This window comes from Elaeis guineensis, chromosome 2 (genome assembly GCF_000442705.2).
Source record: "Elaeis guineensis isolate ETL-2024a chromosome 2, EG11, whole genome shotgun sequence".
NCBI lineage: Eukaryota > Viridiplantae > Streptophyta > Magnoliopsida > Arecales > Arecaceae > Elaeis > Elaeis guineensis.
Genome location: NC_025994.2, coordinates 8213383 through 8226351, shown reverse-complemented (window position 1 = coordinate 8226351; position 12969 = coordinate 8213383). Strand labels below are relative to the sequence as shown.

The following is a 12969-nucleotide window of genomic DNA, read 5'->3' as shown; positions in this document are numbered from 1 at the left end:
AAGAAATGACTACAATCCCCCAGGAGCTCTTCTTTTACCAGACTGATGGTAAATACAAAGTCTAACTTCTCTAAGCATCAGCAAGGAGTAATTCCGAATTAAATTCACATAATTTGTAGCAAAGGTAAGATCATCCATAAGCATCAGAAGTGAGTTCCGAATTAAATTCACATGTAACAACAGGTAAGATCACCCATTTTCACATCTGCTTTTAATATCTACACCAATAACTAGCATCCAAACTAGACATCCTATTCATTTGGTAGAAAAGGTTTGTCGTAACGTATTCCCTATCCGAGTATGGTAGAACACAGCATCAGTCTCAGAAGGTGTAACAACTTAATCCCATATCATTCATCATTGAACAACAAAAAAAAATCCTGGAGTTCAAAAAAATAGTAACATCTTCATCTTAGAGTGGACTCAAAAACCCCATTTCAAGGTTGAAACTGCATGTTCTTCCTTCACTTGGCTGCTATGATTATGTTGTATCAATCCTGACTCAGAAAAACAGATCCTCAAAATCATCCATCTTGTGTGGAGAAGTGAAATTTTGATAGCATTAGCATTAGCCATTAGCGACAATTTCATGGATCGTGTCACTGATAGACTGATCTTCAGATCTAACTGCAAGTTTCATAGCCACTTGCTTAGGACCATCAATCCCAAATGATATCCTAGCTAGCACTTTCACATCACCAATGAATACGCCGGACAAAAGGCAAGTATGTGAACGTGCATTGCTTGGAACCACATCAGTTCCCTGCCAGAAACAGACATGATCAATTAAATCATGATTACTTCCTTCAAAAATCAGGAAAAAATAGACAACAGAAATAAATTTAAAGGCTTCAAAAAATTCTGGAATGCACCTTTTCTTGTGTGAAAATATGATGGATCAATATATGAGAATTTTGAATGCATATTTGTTCAGATTTTTTAAGCAGCATTGAGTTTCTAACAATTAAGTCAACGCTTGTTTTTGTGCCAGATTTTGAAAGGAAAATTTTTGAAGAAATAGCCATGCAACTGAATCGAGGGCAATAAGAGCTCACAAACTGCAAAAGAATAACAGAATAAAAGAACCAGAAAAAGAACATTCAGATATGCACTATTTGATGATGTGTCGAAGTAACCCATAAAGGCATCATTTAATGTGTTCAGCTATATGTAGTCATATTTTGAAATTCTAGGTTTACCATTGGACAATGTTTCAGTGAGAAGCAACCTACCTCGCAAGCCTGCATGCCAAGAATGTTGATGACAGCACTAACAGCTTCAGCCAAGCTTTCACGGACACCAAGTCCATACTCATCAACACGCTCACGATCCACACCCATGTTATCCCAAGCATTCTTGAAATTGGAGACTCCTACCTTCAGCATATAATCTGCTGCAACAACTTCAAGATCTTCTAGCTGGTATTCATCTTCAACACCTTCTTCATCTGCTTCCCCAGTAGCTGGATCGACCTGAAGCATGTCCACTAACCATCAACATCATGCACAACGTCCTTAAAAATTGACCTTGCTCAGCCTAGCTCAGATAAAATGGCTACAAAGAAACACTAACAGTGATGTCCACAAATCAACTTCTGTCTTCATGATCTTTTAGATAGATTTTTTCCTGTTCTTTAGTATATTTGAGGCACTGCAAGGGGCCACCCATTATATTTTATAGTATGAACTAATACAGAGACTGTAGTCATTATCTATGGCAATAGGCACAATAGGTGGAAATTGATGGAGGGAAAGAAGAGGGTCCAGAGAGAGTAAAAACCCATAGCCACCACAGGCCTCCCACCCACATTCCCATCTCATTCACCTCCACCCACCTTAAGGTACACCATCATAGGATTTGAAAAATTAGTGCATCTGAAACAGCCACATGGGTACTGCTGATCTGTTATCTAACTTATCCCATGTCAATCACAGCCTTGTAACAGATGGGGGTGATCAAGATGAGAAAAGAAGTGGATGGCAATCCCATGTTCCAATTTTGGAATTTGAAAGAAGTATTCAGGAAATTGAGCACTATGTAGGACATAGGTGGAGGTAAAGAGAGAATGGACATGGACCAAAGGATCAGCTGAAATGGTAGGTTAGACATGGTAGATCGAATCAAGAGAGCCCAGTTCCTCCAACCTTCAGCAATATGAATTTCCCATATAATGGTTAGATTTTTTTCCAAAGAAAAAATAGAAGCTGAAATCAACCTGAGTATCCACGCCTTCCTATATATGAGATAACATGAACGCAATTTAAAGTCAAATTGAGGTCGATGGACAAAATGTAACCAAGGTGAAGCTCATAATCCTTTTAAAGTCAAAATTTTTGGATGTTAACAGATCCTTCCTTTTTATAGAGCATGCATTAAAGGCTAATTTTTTTTTCTTCCTAAAGACTGGTTGCAAGGTGGCATCCACTCATGTTTATTTGTCAGGATCTATCCAATTCTACTTCACTTGAGATTCTAGGGAAAAATCACTTTGCCTCATCAAATTTTCTCAATGATCATTAACACCATAACCAGCTAAATAGTACCGTTTATAGGCCTTTTATAGGGGGTTGTAGTTGAATTTTTTTCACTGGGGGTTTCCAGAAAAAAGGATCACGAATTTTACAGGGTACTAGCAACCAGGCAAGTAAGTTACAAGTTTAAGAAAAAATAATAAATAAAATAAGAAAACAGTTCTATGTTATTATATTATGCTAAGAGATAGATTTTGCTTCTCTAAGATAGCATTTACTATTCTCAACACCAAAAATCAATAATGGGACATCCAAAGTGAAGATCCACACTGTTGACCATGACCTATACCACTAAAAATGCCTAGAATCCAAGAATCAAGTATTTTGCTGGTCTCAAACATATGCATCATACGGACAAAAATGAATGGATAAAAAAAATATGAAACCATGTTTTGCAATGATCATAGCATTATATCTTTTGATTTCAATCTATATATATTCTAACATGTGTAGATCATGATCAATAGGGTGGATTCTCAATTTAAATGCTCATTATGTACTTAGCACAGTCGCACAATGGAAACCATCAATTCATTTTTGCATCCCCATGATGCATAGGTTAAATACCATTAAATATGTGATTTTTGATTTCCAGTGGTGGTGCTTAATGCCAAAATCAAGATTTCAGTTGCATGTAAAACCTTTTTCCTTCCAGGAGGTAAAGGAGCAAGTGCCAATCTCTGTTACATGGACTCAGACTCATTGCATCGAAGTGTTTCTTTCACTATCTAAATATTTCTCTTGGAAATCCTTATCTAAGTGTCATATCAATATCCATTTAAAGAGTTTTGGGTTTGTGTATCAGGTTAAATTAAAGGTTATGTATAACATAGGTGTCAATAACACAAATGAGAGATGCACTTTCAGATGGAGTCAATTTCTTGGACCAGGATAATAGGTTTTGGCTTCCTGCACATCATTTGTGTTTCTGGCAATGTCTTGCTATATTCAAATGGACCACTTAACTATACAGGGGAAAAAATCATGGTGCCAATGGTCCACTCACCTTTAAACAAAAATGGAGAAAATGATGAAATGGGAAGGCAAAAAAATATTCAATGAGTTGAACAGGCAGAAGATGAATTTGAGGAAAATAGATGACTCAGTTCACGACCAATCCCAATAAGAAATCCACTGATACGTAAATGAGCTTAGGTATGTCCCTTAGGGTCTAAAAGAGGGAGGAATTTTTAGAAAACGTGCACAGAATTATAAATAAGGATAGATTACTAAAGCAAGTAAAAAGCTAAATACATGACAAAGTTTCTTGGTTACCGCTGTGGTTATAAATTAGATCTTGTTTACCTCATACAACTATTTTCTTTTGATCAAAACAAAATCTAAATATCATAAGTCTTGATAAATCATGAACCACATATTTGTTACCAAATTCTTGCTGCTCACCCAGGACAGAAGACAGGTTAAAAATCCTATAAGAAAGAGATAAATAAAAAACCAGCAAAATGCTCTAATATTTACCCCAAAAAATAAAATTTCTTGTTTATTAAAAAGTTAAGACAATAATACTTTTTTTGAAAAGAAAAAAATGTAGAACAGAGTCCCTTTGATAACTGAACACCAACCAAATTTTGGAAGCTTGGACTGATGCTGACTTCAATCAAAATCCAAGCAGGGTTAAAACTCTTGTTCACCATCACAAGGAGACAAGTGTCTTTGCAAACATTAGGAAGAAAAAGGTAAACTACAAGTGCATTTGTATTTTTCCTATTCCTTTTCAATTGGCAGGCAGAGCTAGTGATGAAATACAATTTAACCTTGCAGCTGTGTAAACTTTCTATTACCATGCGTTTATTTTCATCACTCATCAGCTAAAAAATTGTGACAAGATCTCATACAGCATAAACATTGTACAAAAGGATGCAGTAAACAATGTAATCTTAAATTTTCTAAAAGTACCTCTTTGACTATGAATTTCAACAAGTTTGAGAACTTCCCCACAGCAGGAACACCTTCTGGCTTTTCAAAAGCCACAAAACTCTGCCCTGGCGAATCATAGTGCAAGGTTCTAAGAGGCTTTGATGCAACTTCTGAAAATTCCTCAGCTTCAGAAGCATCAACAAAAACAGTGACCTAGAAATATTGCCAGATGGAAACAAATGAAAAGGATTCAAAATGACGATGAACAAAAAATATTTAAACTGGAAAATATCTATTACACTTTCAAGTAGCTGTTCAGGAATGGTGTTTGTACAATTGTACTGGAATACAACATGCCCATCATAAATGTGTTTGACAACATTAACTGCATACTCTGTTTCAGATTCCGTCAGCTCCACAGGTGCAGATGACTGAGGAAAAGAACAAAATATTTCAATGCACTATATATATATCAATCAGAAAATTTTAAAAGTTGCAGGCGGGATGGAAGAGAGAAGAGTTTTTTCTTTTCCTGAAGAAGAAGGAGGAGGTATTTGGGGGGGGCAGGGGGTGTTTTGGGACAGAGTCAGAATGAGTAACCTTGAAGAGTTTACCAAAGCCAGCAAATTCAGGAATAGACAAAAGAAGCTTTTCATATACATCAACAGCCGTTGTCGGACTGGTGGCAGGAGCTCCCAAACCAGTAGGCTTTTTACCCGGAGCCTTTTTCTCGGCATGGGGCTGCGACTTAACTTCCTTTGGAACAGTTGATATATCAAAAGGTTCTTCAGAAGCCTCCTGCATTTCAATTAAATAAAAATAAGGTGATGGCAGAACAACAGCTACCAAGTTTCTGAGGACACTTACATAATTCTGTAAACTTGTTTCCAAATTGACAAGTGGCACATCCAATGAACCAAAGAGGAACTCTCTAACATCTTGGTCATTTTCACCAGCCAAAGCATCACCTCCGAGCATATTGAGATAAAGTGTCGCACGATCGCGAACCTATGGTAATTAAAATAGATAAAAATGAAGACCATTTCCATCAGTTTTTTAGATATAAAAACTTCATACATAAAAAACATGGTCATGAGTCATGATTGAAATCTTTATGAACCAGATTTATCCAACAATTATAGAGATCAGCTTTATAACAGTTGTGCCTAGCAAGGGTTTTACTATGCATCCTAATCCATGAAAGAGGGCAATTCAAAATAAAATGAAAGATGGAGTGTTGTGGCAGAAATTGGAGAAAGAAAATCTGGTATGCATCACAAAATCTATTTCAGATGGTAGAATTTTGTCTGAGCTACCATATATTTGCGTCCATTGCATATGCCATTAAAGCATGTCTATTTATAAAACAATTGTGATTTTCACTGAATGACAATGAAGATAAGAAAAGGTTCTGCTGATAAATTTAGATGACAAAAGCTTGCCAATGTAACCATGCAGCCTAGATTTATAAATTATGAAGAGAAACTGAGGTTCCTTCTAAATTTAAGCTTACCTCGTCATCACTATCATAAAGGCAACGCCTCAAAAGAACAAATATGCGAGGCTGCAAAACATATCCATAACAGATACAAACAAGTTTGGCTCATCAGCTGAAGAAACTCGCAAATAAAGAGGGGAAGAATTTAGACAGACTTGCAATTAAATAGGGAAACGAACTTGGATCAGTGCAGCACCTTCAATGAATCAATCCAAGCACCAAACTTTGCCAACGTACTCACAGCACTAGCTCGAACAGTGGCATTTTCAAGAATCAAACGATTATAAATGCAACGTATATATTTACTAGGATCTGATGTCTTTGGCCCTTCATTTCCCAGAAAGTGAAGTATCTAGAAGTAACATGTTAACAAAGTCAATAATCAAATCAACTAAACAGATCAGAGAGAGTATGGAAACACCTAGTAGCATCAAATGTGGCCACTTATTAGAATTTTAATTTCAATATCATTTATGCAGAGATCCATAACAATTCTTCTCCTGAAAAAATTAAGTAATTCTTGCCCCATCTATGTAATGTTGGTTTTATTAATCAATTTATGATTCATTCAGGTTTGAGGATGTTTCACAATAGCATCTCAATCTGACACTATCACTCCACTATTGGGTGTGGCATTCCTGGAAAATGCAACTATGAGTAAGAGAGATCCTATAGTGAAATCTAAAACACCTATGCATGAGTAGGAATGTCATCACATAAGATTCATGGCTCAAGTTCATGCAATCCTTATTGCATTCATCTTAAGCTAAAATAAGCATCAAGAAATAAGACCATATTACATATAGTCATGTTCCTGTTGAAAGCTCAGAAGCTGTCACCACTAGCTACTGGCTTCTATGATGGGCTCCTCTTCTATGCTGAGCTTGCCCATTCCATTCAGAGATGACTGTGCCTTGCTTCTATGTGGCATCATTGGTATAAATGATGCAGAGAAGCCTCGGAGGCATTTCTAATTTTGGTTGCAGAATCTAGGCTCCATATTTTATTTTATAACTTAGGACACACAACCATAATATAACCATGATGAGTCCATAAATGTTGGTGCAGTCACCAAACAACAGAACAGCTTTGTCAAAGCAGTAAGAAAAGAACAGTGAATTAAATAATAGTTACCTGAGTTGACAGATATGTAAATTCACAATCCTCAATAAATTCACAGAGATGAAATAGGCCATTTTCTTTAGCTTCTGGTATATCTCTGATAAGGATGACTATAGAATCAACAATTGCTTTCTTATATTCAAAACCCCCTTCCTCTCTAAGAATGTTGCTTAAGAAGTTCATCCTGGATAACATATAAAAATAGTAAATGATTAATTGTGCTATCCTTTAAAGACAAGAAAGAATCCAAAGGTTGTACAAATTGAGGTTGCATACAGTGAACGGTACTTCAGAGGAAATTTCAGGCACAAAGATCTTATTGCTTCCACAACAACAATCTTGAACTCATCAGCAATATCTGACATGAAATTAGTTATTTGTTTCATCAAGCGATCTACACTTGATTCATTGCCAGTTTTTAGGAGTGTTGTTATAGCAAGAGTCGCGATGCTTCTGTTTTGATCAGAGATCAAGCTTTCCATGTCAATATTACAATTGGTAACTACCAAAGGATGTGTCATAGCCACCTGAAAGACATCATTAGAGAAACAACAAAGTATATCAAATTATAAAATGTTGATCCACTGAATATATACAGAACCCAACCAAACAGTATCTAGTTGAGATAGTTTTGGAAATTCACTAAGCAAAACATAATTTATCTTCTATTGCAGAAAAACAAACCCAGTGAGGAACATATTACTATGTCTCAATGATAGCTCATTTAAAAAAGAAACAAGGAATGAAATAAATAATTCAGAATGAGTCATAAACTAGTTATCTTCATTAATTTAGAATTTACAGATCTAATTATTTGCATATATGCATAGTCAAAGTACTTCAGAAGTCAGTAGTGGAACACTTACAAATGACTATCTATATGGTTATAGAAGTTTTAGTTGTACATAACAAGCTAAGGAAAAGTTATGGAAACATCAAAACACATTGGGATCCTGACCACGTGCTGGTAATGCCAATCCAGATTTGATAAGGACACTTTCATGATAAATGAGTGTCTTCATGAAACTCGCGGAGTACTCCTTTTGGAAACTAAACTAGTAGCTAGTTGGAAATTCCATTATAAGGACAGAACAAAGGGAGCAATCAAAGGAGTTTACATGATGACAAGATCCAATGTGGCATGTCCAACTCTTGCTCAATCACTAGTAATATTTGCATATATTGAATTACTCGAATCAGCCGAAAACCTCGTCCACACAATATAGAAGAAAGATATAATCAGGTGCCCTTTCAGGATAGAACATTAAGAGCCAACCTTATTTAAAGTGCGAACAGCAGCAAAACGAAGAACTGGTTTGGATGAACTCAAAAATAACTGTAAAACTGTGACTGCAGGTGTCAACTCTCGACTGGTCACACCACTTAACTCTATTATTGCTCTTGCAGCTTCAAGTATCACCATTTCTGCCTTGTGTCGCAGACAGGCTTCAAGAAAATCAAAGAAAGGACGTTCCCCTGTTTGCATGTGCATACTCGACTCTCTAATCACCTGAAGATATGCCCTTTAGTTTCCCATATACCACATATGCTTCAATATTATTAAAGAAAGAGAGAAATACCTGGCTAGTATACCGAATTAGAAGGCATTGGGCTAGGGGCGAGCGAAGAGATCCTTTAGTCAAGCTGGTAACAAGCTTGTTAACAGCCAAGCGGTCATTTTGCTGTATCTGCAAGTTACAAAAATATGCAATTAATATGTACATCCAAGAGGTTTCTCAGAACACTGAACAAGTGATGTATATCTGACAAAAGACTGTTTTATTACAATCTCCTTTTTGAATTGACATGGGAAAACTTGACAATAACTCGGATAACATAAGTTTAACAACATCAGAGCATGGAAAAAAAACTGGAGTATAATCTTGGTAGCAAACTAAGAGATCATGTAGTCTATGAATTTAACATTTGATGGAGGTACCGTTAAGGAACCTGCAAGGCATGGATGTTAAAGAAACCAAAAAAAAAGGTGGATCAACCAGTAATTAGTAAATGAAAATTTAAAACTAATCAATCCAGCATAAACCATGCCTCACATCAAAACCAACTAGATCATATGCTCATACTAGGAGGTTAAAAGGGGTCAAAGGGCAAGCAGCAGGATGAGAGAATAAATTTTCTCTGCCAAGACCCAACTTAACATGCCAAACCATCTGCTCCAATTTTCTTTAGCCTTTCAATGTCCATGTATTGAAAAACACCCAACAAAGAGGAAGCAGGAGCAAATTTCAAAGTGACAATTATAGCCTAACATGCACTTTAATTCTATTATACACCAATAGTATCCTGCACATAATTCTCAAGATTATTTATTCTAAAATTATGTGCTCCAATTTCTCACTACCATTAGCCATTTAAGCATATCAGTGAATAAGATTTAAAATAAATTATATGATCATGCTTACACATCAAAATCTTCTGAAATTCCTCAAAAATGTTTTAGTCCATACTATTGAAGGTCCAGAAGTTCTTAGCAACTTGATCAAGGCAACTGAGAAAAAAAATTCATTGCACCTGGTGATTAAGAGCCAATGCGTGAAATTGTACAAGAGCAGCTCTTGATTGGACAGCTTCCTGTACCTCTTTGGTCCATCTTTTCACAATTCCTGGATTTGTCTATTTTATAAAAGAAACAGAAGTAAGAAGTTGCTTTAGGCAACAAACTTATCACTCGTGACCAGGAAACACACCACCATACCTGAAGTAAGTGAATACCACTAACAAGAGCAGCACTGGCAACAACAGGGTTCTTGTCAACAATGGCTTGCGTCAGGTATCTCTCCATTTGGGCAAGAAGGGTGTCATCAATAATTCTACAAAGAACACGTATAGCATTGGCTCTATACATGTCGTTCTTGCTATTCATGTCTTTCATCAATGAACTTGTGACCATAATAACCTTCCACGTACAATTAAATTAGTCCATACCAAATTATCGTATAGATGTTAGATATAGAAATTGAGGTGCTTAGAAGTTATACAACCAACCTCATCTGACGATGGGGAAAGTTCCTTGATCATCAAATAAACCATTCTCCTCAACACAGTATCCTTGGATTGGAATAGTTTTGTCACAGCAAAAAATACTTCTGTGGCTTCAACCTGCAATATTTTGATGAGAAAGGTCCACAATAGCTCAAGCATGAATCTGTGAGCAATCCAACAACCCAACATAGTGGCATAAAGAGATCAATAACATCAAAAGCTAACCTTGGTAAAAGTTTCTCCTTGATTAAGCAAATACAGGAGCTTTGTGATCACCTTTACATTACCCAAAAAAGGTCGAACAACTCATTTATAAGTTATGTACACGCATAACAAAATAACAGAGATCTAGAATTTAAGCACAAATCGAAGACTTTGTAGCTTATTAACCTGCAAGCACCTTCTGCCATCTAGCTGAGGATCGTTAAAAACCCTAGCTTCTTGAAGGACTGCACCCTTCTCAACACCCAGAAACGGAGAGTAATCTACCACACAGGAAACAACAATAACACCATTATTACTCCTCAAAACAGCAAAGTTTCAATGAAACAGACACAATTATCCTCAACAAACTGGGATCTCGCCCGAGATGCCTCGGATCTGAAGGCAATGATCCCCACATTAGAAGAGAATTGACAAGAAGAAGCCTAATCTCGTCCGCATAACAGTAGAAACGACAGATCTCGCGAAACCAAATCAATTGCCCGCATTCCTCATCCAAGAACCATGAATCTGAAATCCGAAGCAATTGATCTGAGAGATCTACCAGTTGGGAATCTCGTAGAAACGGATTCATCGGCGAAATCGCTTCCAGAACAGAGACCGGCAGAGAGGAGGGGAGATACTGGGGTTTGGAAACCGACCTTCATAATCCCGATCGTCATCCTTCTTCACGAGAGGCTCGGCCATGGCCATGGTGGAACCGTGCGACCGCCGAGGTCGGCGATTCGAAGAGACGGGGTGCGAGAGGAGTGGAGAGAGCCCGCGTACGCTGCCCGTCGAGAGGCCCTCAGGTTTAAAATGGAAAAGAGCAGGGACCGCGGCGAGCACCAGAAGGAAATATGGGTGGGTTTCTATTTTGTCGAATGATAGAAGTTTAAAAATTAGGAATTTCTCCAGAAGATATAGTTGGATTTTCTATTTTATCATATTTTTGTTGAATGATAAATTTTTTTATTAAATAATATATATTAAATAAATTAATTATCTAATAAATCAATATATATTTAAATAAATTAATATAAAATTTTAAAATATAATATTTAACGATATATAATATAAGAATAAATAATATATATTTAAAAAATTAATCATTTAATAACCTAATACATACATTCAAATAAATTAATATAAAATTTTTGAAATATCATATTCATCATTACATACTATATAGCCAAATGATGCATACTTATCAACTTCCTAATACATACTATATAAGTTTTGCCCAACTATGCAACCCAAGAGGGAGGGATGAATTAAGTTTTTAAAAATTTAAAATTAATATAGAACCACAAGAATTAAGTAATAAAAGGCAAGTTAGTTGAAGTGAGTGATTTAAGCAAAGTGAAGATATTAGATGCAAAAGTGCAAAAAGAAAAAAAAAATAAGATAGAGAACAAGTAAGCATACCATAAACAACCAAGATTTATAGTGGTTCGGTGCCAAACTTACACCTACATCCACTCCCCAAGCTCCTACTTGAGAATTCAAATCCACTAAATCGTATTCAACAAGAATACAACATCGGTACCTCCGACTCTAGCTATTCCAAGCTAGAACACTTATTTTTCAGGTACAAACCAACCCAATACAATCCGATTCAAGATTCGGATCAATTTTTTCATATTTTGGAATCCTTCCAAAACTAAAGATCAACTCAAAAACAGAGTATAACAGTTAATCACACGGAAATACAAATGTAGCTCCTTTAATGAGCAAATAAAGCTTTAAATACACTTTACACAATAATGAAGAAGCTTTTCTGATTTTTCTCAAGGTAGTTGAAGACTTGAATGAGCTCTTGAGGAGTTGGTGAACCTGAAATGAAAGCTTCTTTAATTTCAAGAGGGCTCTTTCTTAGGGCTGAAATAAATGCTTAAAAAATCTCTTTTTGAAAATCTTGTTTATTCCCTCCTTTAAGTGCCTTTTATAGCTTCAAATGATGGTGGAGAATAATCTGGATAGTTTTAGAGCCGTTGGAGATCATTAAATGAGTATTAAATAGGCCAAAATAAGCTGAAAAACTAGCCGTTACGGAGTTTTTCCATCGTAGGGGTCGACTCATAGGGTCGACTCATACACATGAGTTAACTCATGGGGTCGACTACTATGGCACAGAATAGAAAATAATTATTCTGTAATTTTGGCATGCACAACAACAGAGGTCGACTCATGGAATCGACTCATGCACAGGGGTCGACTCATGGGGTCGACTCAATTGAGAGTGCCAGCCAAAAAACAGCATGTTGTTCAGCCCCATTTGACATGAGTCGACTCATGGGGTCGACTTAATTTTATAAACATTATTTTCTTTCAAAATACACATCCAAAAATTATGAAATTTCCTCCAATAGATCATAAATCTTCTGTTCTTGCTCTTGAGGCTTTCAAGTTAGAACTTGGTGAAATTATAATTTTGTCTCTGAAAAATAATAAATCTTTTTTCAAGCCAAAATCATTAGTAACCCCCTCAAATGCTTTGTAATCATCAAAATTAATTCAAGGAGCAACAATCTCCCCCTTTTTGATGATGACAAAATACTTGAACAAAAGTAGAGTATAACATATATAAAGCATTGAACATGAATTTCAAATTTATGAAGATGCATCACTTAAACATTATAGCCAGTTATTTGAATGAAATACATCATGAGTAGTTTGAAGATCAATTTGAAATTTGCTTATAAGATCATTTGCTTTAAAGATTAAATTAAAAAT

The 12969-nt window shown here is 36.0% G+C and overlaps 1 protein-coding gene across 1 annotated transcript; it reads right to left on the bottom strand.

The window, feature by feature from the left end:
* Nucleotides 1-231: 231 nt before the first annotated feature.
* Nucleotides 232-11090, bottom strand: LOC105060672 (coatomer subunit gamma-2). Its single transcript, XM_010944469.4, has 18 exons — nucleotides 10896-11090; nucleotides 10423-10517; nucleotides 10258-10308; nucleotides 10036-10149; nucleotides 9746-9946; nucleotides 9562-9663; nucleotides 8610-8717; nucleotides 8306-8539; nucleotides 7306-7556; nucleotides 7042-7213; nucleotides 6104-6259; nucleotides 5923-5973; nucleotides 5277-5417; nucleotides 5010-5207; nucleotides 4709-4840; nucleotides 4449-4622; nucleotides 1233-1472; nucleotides 232-763 (listed from the first exon to the last, which is right to left on the bottom strand). The coding sequence occupies exons 1-18, from the start codon at nucleotides 10945-10947 to the stop codon at nucleotides 569-571; spliced, it is 2667 nt and encodes an 888-aa protein (XP_010942771.1). The 5' UTR covers nucleotides 10948-11090; the 3' UTR covers nucleotides 232-568.
* Between the last annotated feature and the right edge of the window lie 1879 nt (nucleotides 11091-12969).